The sequence below is a fragment of the Poecilia formosa genome, unplaced genomic scaffold, assembly GCF_000485575.1.
Source record: "Poecilia formosa unplaced genomic scaffold, Poecilia_formosa-5.1.2 Scaffold121, whole genome shotgun sequence".
In the NCBI taxonomy this organism is placed as follows: Eukaryota; Metazoa; Chordata; class Actinopteri; order Cyprinodontiformes; family Poeciliidae; genus Poecilia; species Poecilia formosa.
In genome coordinates, this window is record NW_006800060.1 from 413,641 (window position 1) to 420,302 (window position 6,662).

Below are 6,662 nucleotides of genomic sequence, written 5' to 3' on the forward strand. Positions count from 1 at the left end.
TGTGGTAAAAAAAAAATCTAAATTATTCTTAAAGTACAGCAGAAAAAATAAGACCGTGGGATAATGATAGTTCTCAGGAGCTGCCCTTCCTCGTTGACTCCCTGTGCCGACCACTGCAGAATGACTGTGATCGGGACTCTTAGCCTGAAACTGGGATTGGATATATTTGAAGAACCATTACACTTTTGGGAGAAGGGATGAATATTCTTTTAGCAATAAAAGGCGGGCTCTGTTTTCTGTCTTTGAAGGTTTCATTGGAAGCATTCTCGTTAAAGAATGTTATTTGAATACAAAGTAAGTTAAAATAGCCCAGACGTAGCAGGTCGTATCATTTTTACCACCATGCCTCCAGCTTATTCCTTCAGCCTCAGACTCTCTGCTCTCCCCTGAGCCTCCTGTGCTGCTCAGTCTACCTCTCTCTGTCTGTTTGTGAGCGTGTTTGTGTGTTGTGGGTGTGGCACATCTTTCACTCTCCTTGCTGTCTGGCTGCTCATCAGCCTGCACACCAGCAATCCGTCTCCCTCTCAACCCTGCAGTATATCAAACCCGGTTCTTCAACCTTTCATCGCCAGCTCGTTCTTCCAGCCAGTGCGGATCATTGCTCGCCACCCGCTCTCACGCTCGTCTCCACACCTGCCAGTCAGTCATCCAGCCGCGCGCACATCCCGCTCTGCTCTGTTTCACCAGCCCAGCACACTCCTCCAATCCCTGATGAAAAAATAAAACACAATAACATCTCTAGTTCTCTCCAGCCATCTGCGTTCAGTATTTTGCTGTTGTTCTTGTCACAAGCCGATGAACTTTAATATTCACCATTGATGAGACTGCTTCTCTCAATAGAGCAAGGTTATGAATCACTTAACACTAGTGGCAGAGTTTCAGAGTGCAAAACACAAAAACTAACCTGAAATTATTATTTATTTTTTCTTCATTGACTTTTCTGTGTTTCTGATCATTGCAGGACCTCCTGGTGCCCCACAGGGTCTGCTAGTGACCGCCATTACTGACACTACAGCGCAGCTATCCTGGAGCTCTGGACCAGACAACCACAGTCCCATCACCATGTACGTAGTTCAAGCTCGGACCCCCTTCTCTATTGGCTGGCAAACGGTGAAGACAGGTAAATTAATATTAGTGGTGGGGCTCAATTAATTGAATAAATTGCACCAGCTGTAATTTATTAATTGCATTTTAAGTGAAAACCATATATCCACAAAAGTAACATTGTTAATTCAACATATATTTTGCTTATGAACTTTTGAATAAATAGACAAAAAAGCTCAAGAAAAAAAGATATTTGTTTTCAACCTGTTATTTAGGTTATTCAACCATCAAATTGGTGCAACATGATATTATACACATTAATTGCTTCAGGATGTCCTTGATGCATATATAAATGCATAATTAGCATTGAGATAGATGCTATTTTAAACTTGAATAGCTTCACTGGTAGGCTAACTTAGTTTAACACAAATTGAACACAACAATATCCCAGTAATTTTTTTTTTTTTTTTTAGCAAAATGAACCCTCAACGGGCCCGGAACATTGGGTTGGTCGTCCATCGCTGTTGTTTGCAGATGTTGCTTGTGCAAAAAAGAAAAAAAAAAGTATTTGTGTGAATCTCTTTAACACATTAAAATGTAAATAATCAAAATTATTGTGTTAAAGACACACACATCCCTACTTAAAATAGGTTTTATACATAGAATTGTAGCTGGCGTGCAGGCTACCTAGCTGGCCAACCACAGTCCTGATTCAAACATAAGTTTGAATCAGGAATAGGTTTTAGCTGGATTTGTTAGGTTGTGTATTTATGGTGAGTCTTACCAACAGGAGATGTTTTTCCATTAATAAAACATTAATAAAAACCTGCTGTATCTTGACACATTAATGTAGCCAAGCTAGTTCCATGAGATCAACATCAAACGATGTGTTTACATTTCAGAATGTGGTTGAATGTAAGAGTAGTCTTTAGATTATAGCAAAATTTTAGTTTAATGTCAAGATGTGTGTCTTTAAGGCTTATAGACTTAATGACTGTAATGTGTGTCATATCATAGCAGCAAAACAAAAACACACCAAAAACTCCCAACTTCCCTAAATGTGTTAAACTGTCATCATTGCCACCATCTTTGCATAGCTTTGGGGTGGAGTGCTTGGGACAGTTTCTTCATCAACTCATTTTATGTTGAGTCACTTAAAAAAAGTTATGTCTTTATCTAAATGACATTTCTAATTGCCTGTTGAAGTGGTCTAGATGGTCTAAACACTGCACCACAGATTGGAAAACAAAATATTTTGGAGTTCTTGAGATGACAGTTACATCCACTGATGACAGAAAAAAATAATTAGATTTTTTAAAATATATTTCATCTTAAGTACTTTTCACTGAACAACTCAAAGTGCTGGAAGACGTTTAGCTCCATCCTGTCAGTCACATTAATTAAATTGACCACAACAGGCTTTTGATTCTGTTTAGTTAAATGCAGTGACACTCCATAAATGGAAAAGTTTTAAATTATGAACAACTGTCAGCTTTTCAGACTGACGTCTCTATTCTTTTTTATTATTTTAATATAGTTGTTTCAAATATTCCTTAAAAACAATTAATAACACCTATCGATTCTTAATTCTTTGATTCTAGTTCCTGATTCTGTGCCTGGACAGATGATGCACGCCACTGTGAAAGATTTGAGCCCCTGGGTGGAATATGAGTTCAGGGTGGTGGCAATCAACAGTGTTGGTGTTGGAGAACCCAGCATGCCATCAAAACAGATCCGAACCAAAGCAGCAGGTACTCTGTCGGCTTGTTATGTCTCTTCATAGAAAATTAAGCAGCCCCCATGTGGAAAATTACCTGTTTGATTTAGTTTTGCATCTCATTGCGTTCTTTGTGCAATTGTTCATGTTATTGTTCATGCCAGCTCTTTGTTTCACTCAGAAAATGAAAATGAGGCGACATGAAATTCCACTTAATTACCGTAAGCGGCCCAGTCGAATGTAGAAACAAGCATTCTGGAACGTGTAGTGTTAATTATTTTAGTGGCAGACAGAAGTGTGACATCCACCAGGAGGAAGCAACACAAAGAACTCCTATTTGATGTAAGAGAATTTTATCCATCTGGTTGGATCACAGAGGAACAAGTTTCCTGCTGGAAGCTACATATTCACCATCCAACTAAATCTAGACTTTTCGACTCAGAGTTTTTCTATTTTTACAGTTTTGGTCACATAAATGTTTCAGATCATCAAACAAATGTTACATCAGACAAAAAAATGTGTGTAAATATAAAAAACAGTGTTAAAATTATGGTTTTATTTGCTATGGGGAAAAGTGATTTTATTGTTGAATTTCCTTTGATTGTCTGGCGTAATTTGTTACTTTTTTAGGTTACATTCACACAAGTCTTTTGATCCTCTTGTTTGGTTCAGACCAAAAGCGGTCTTTATGTTTTTTGTTTTGTGTGGTGTGCCTTCGCATTGTGCTTTTTCTGCAAGCCCAAAAAGCACAATGTGTAAGTAAGCTTTATGCAGACAGTACATTATACTGAAATTGTACCTGATTCAGCACAGCGTTGGCATCCTACATGCTAGTTTGGACCAAACTGGTTAAAACAAGTTAATTCATGATTTAACAAGATGGGCATTTGCAGTTTCATAAAGGACCATGTTGGTTCAGGAAGCTGTTTTATTGTAATAAACAAAATCATCATCTGAAGCCTGCATTCTGTATTTACCCATATTATCTTTGTCTAATATTAAAATTGGTTTCCATTATAATCGTGCGCAAAACTGTTTTATCCTGCTAATGTAGAAAAAACACAATTTTGAAATTGCGGTGTTACCATTAAATAAGATAATTAAATTCACATGAATAAGTTAGTCATTAAAAGCATGCCACACCACCACTTCCTGTCGTCTTATCTTCTTTGTGGTTTCTGCCAATAGTAACATCCAGTTGCTGATCATGTGACTCGTGTGATGCAAAGAAAGAGTTCCCATTGGAGTTTTGCGAGAGACGCAACAATACAACTAAAAAACCACCTCATCATAGAGCAAAAACGTTTTTATCAAAAACTTATTTTTTCAAAAATAGCTGTTTTTCCATTAAGTGAATTTATTTTTGTAATTCCAATTTGCACAATTATATGATTGATGGAAATGCAGCTAACAACAGCAAACCACTTTTTCCCAGCTCTGTGGCTAAACTGTCTGTTCTAACAGAAAATGCAGCACCTGCCCCTGTTGATGATTATGTTTCCTTTTTTTCCTGTTCAGCTCCCAAGGTTGCACCGGTTAATGTGAGTGGTGGTGGGGGAGCTCGAGGAGAGCTTGTCATTACGTGGGAGGTGAGTGGATGATTTTTGACCGAGCGTTCGCTGTGGCAGAGTGTCCTCCCTTTGATGGGAGATGAACTCTGGCAGAGTTACTGTTCCCGCAGAGGACCAGCTTTGGGTGCAACTGCTTTTTAATTAAAAGTGGAGCCTTTTCTGATTTGCTACCTGCTGACTCCCTGTGTGGCGTAAATCTAAATGAGGATGCAGAGCCTGAGCCAGTTACAGCGTGTAAATCTGAACTTTGGTGACGACTTTACGTTTTGTGGATCATTCAGTTCCTTGGAAAAGTATTTATACCCCTTAAAGGTTGCAGCAGTTTATATAAAGACAAGAGAACAATATTTGTGGTTAACACTAAAGTATTCACAGGTTGGAACTTTTTCCTCATTTTCTCACAATACAGCCACAGTTGATATTCTGCTAATGTGCTAATGGCAGAACTAATTTTTAGCTTAGCACTTTACCGTCTTCGCTAACTTTGAAAACGTTTAGTTCACTTAGTTTGCTCTAGATCTATTTTTCCAGATAAATTATATTTTACACTTAGCTCCTTTGTTAACTTACAGTTGAATGAAGTTCAGCATCTGTCATTCTTCAAGTAATTAGACATTTATATCCATGCTCCTTTTTGAGGTTTGTGAAAACTGTTTATGCAGCATTTCCTTTTCCTCTTATGTTCACCACCCAAAATCTGCAACAGAGTTAGTAAAATTCAACAATAGTAAAGATGAAACAATGAAGTGAATTCACCGGAAGTGAATCCAAAGTTTCACTTCTGGTGAATCATGCAGGAAGGTGTGTAATAACAAATCAGACACTGTTGAGGGCGGGATGCTGTATTGTAACATTTGTTGTGTCGTTGGCATTGATAAGTTCAGCTTTGTGGATACAACTCATGCTTTGGGTATTCAAGGATCACATATCCCTTCAAAGCTTTTCTGTGCCCTACATTGTATTAACAAAAATCCAAATGAAAAGTATGATGTTTTTGTGGTTTTAATTTGTCAAGTTGTTACAAATGTTTGAATGGTTTGGTTGTTTCTCCAAGGTTGTGTTGGCAAAAGTTCTTGTAGACATTGTGAACGTTGTGGATCAAGCTTTGTAATTTAGTTTGATCATAGGTGTTTATTTCTTTACCTCTTCCCTCAGCCGGTTCCAGAGGAACAGCAGAGTGGAGAGGAATTTGGCTATCTTGTGGCTTTCCGACCACTTGGCAGCAGCACCTGGATCAAGACGGTGCTGGCCTCAGCCGACGTGTCCAGATACGTGTACAGGAACGACAGCGTTGCACCTCTGTCCCGTTTCGAAGCCACTGTGGGTGTGTACAACAGTGTGGGGGAGGGGCCGTTCAGCCGGATTATAAAAGTGCTCTCTGCAGATGAAGGTGAGGCATTCGCTTTGGAAACAGGAGGACGGAGATTCCAGAAGGGGTGTGGTTGTGCTATTAATCGAGGCAATGCATAATTCATATGTCTGTCCTCCACAGAGCCTTCCGCCGCTCCATCAAGAGTATGGGCTCATTCCATCTCTGCCTCTGAGATTGAGGTGTACTGGGAACCAGTTCCTCCCAGGTCCAGCACTGAGAACATCATAGGATACGAGGTATGAAGCAGAACAAGAACTATTCAGAACCAATGTAAATCCCACAGTGGCTGACCATGTAATAAGCTTCCATATTTTGAGCATATCTGTGGAAGTTAGGGGTGTCCAAAGTGCGGCCCCTCAACTGCAGTTCAAGACTGATACAAATTTGGACATATGGTTGATGCAGATGCAGACTTTTTATTTATAATCAAGGTAAAATTGTTACCAACACAATTATCATACAATGGAAGAAGTACAACACACAGTATTTCTATTTTATAGCTAAGCTTTTATAATAAGTGGAACCACACTTATCCAGACATTTACTGATGCACCACAGTCAGCTTTTATTTAATTTACTAAACTTAGATAAATTAGATAATATTTTGATAGAAAGTGATCAATCTTGATCTTATTACTGATAATAAATATTTCCAATCCAAGCCAAAAAGAAATGAGAACTGGAAGCATTTCATTAAATATAGAAAAAAAAATCTTTTACAGTTTGGATCTATGATGAATATTTTTCTAGAAGATAAATTATCCCAGATATGATTGAGATAAACAATATTCTCACTTTGATAGAACTAATATACTGATAATGGCATAATAATGCAAGTTTGCCCTCTGAAAGATTATTAAACTTTAATTTTGTACAGAACACTCCAAACTGGAACTGGAAAACATTTTAAATAAACGGTAACACTTTATTTGAAGGGGGGTGAATAAGACTGACATGA

At 38.2% G+C, this 6,662-nt stretch overlaps 1 protein-coding gene across 1 annotated transcript in view; it reads left to right on the top strand.

The window, feature by feature from the left end:
- The window catches only part of cntn6 (contactin 6), a 168,812-nt gene that overhangs the window by 138,294 nt on the left and 23,856 nt on the right, over nucleotides 1-6,662 (top strand). Inside the window, exons 18-22 of the mRNA XM_016675751.1 lie at nucleotides 962-1,120; nucleotides 2,646-2,795; nucleotides 4,280-4,350; nucleotides 5,488-5,722; nucleotides 5,825-5,940. Of these exons, the coding sequence (XP_016531237.1) occupies nucleotides 962-1,120; nucleotides 2,646-2,795; nucleotides 4,280-4,350; nucleotides 5,488-5,722; nucleotides 5,825-5,940 (731 nt within the window). The remainder of the gene's footprint in view (nucleotides 1-961; nucleotides 1,121-2,645; nucleotides 2,796-4,279; nucleotides 4,351-5,487; nucleotides 5,723-5,824; nucleotides 5,941-6,662) is intronic.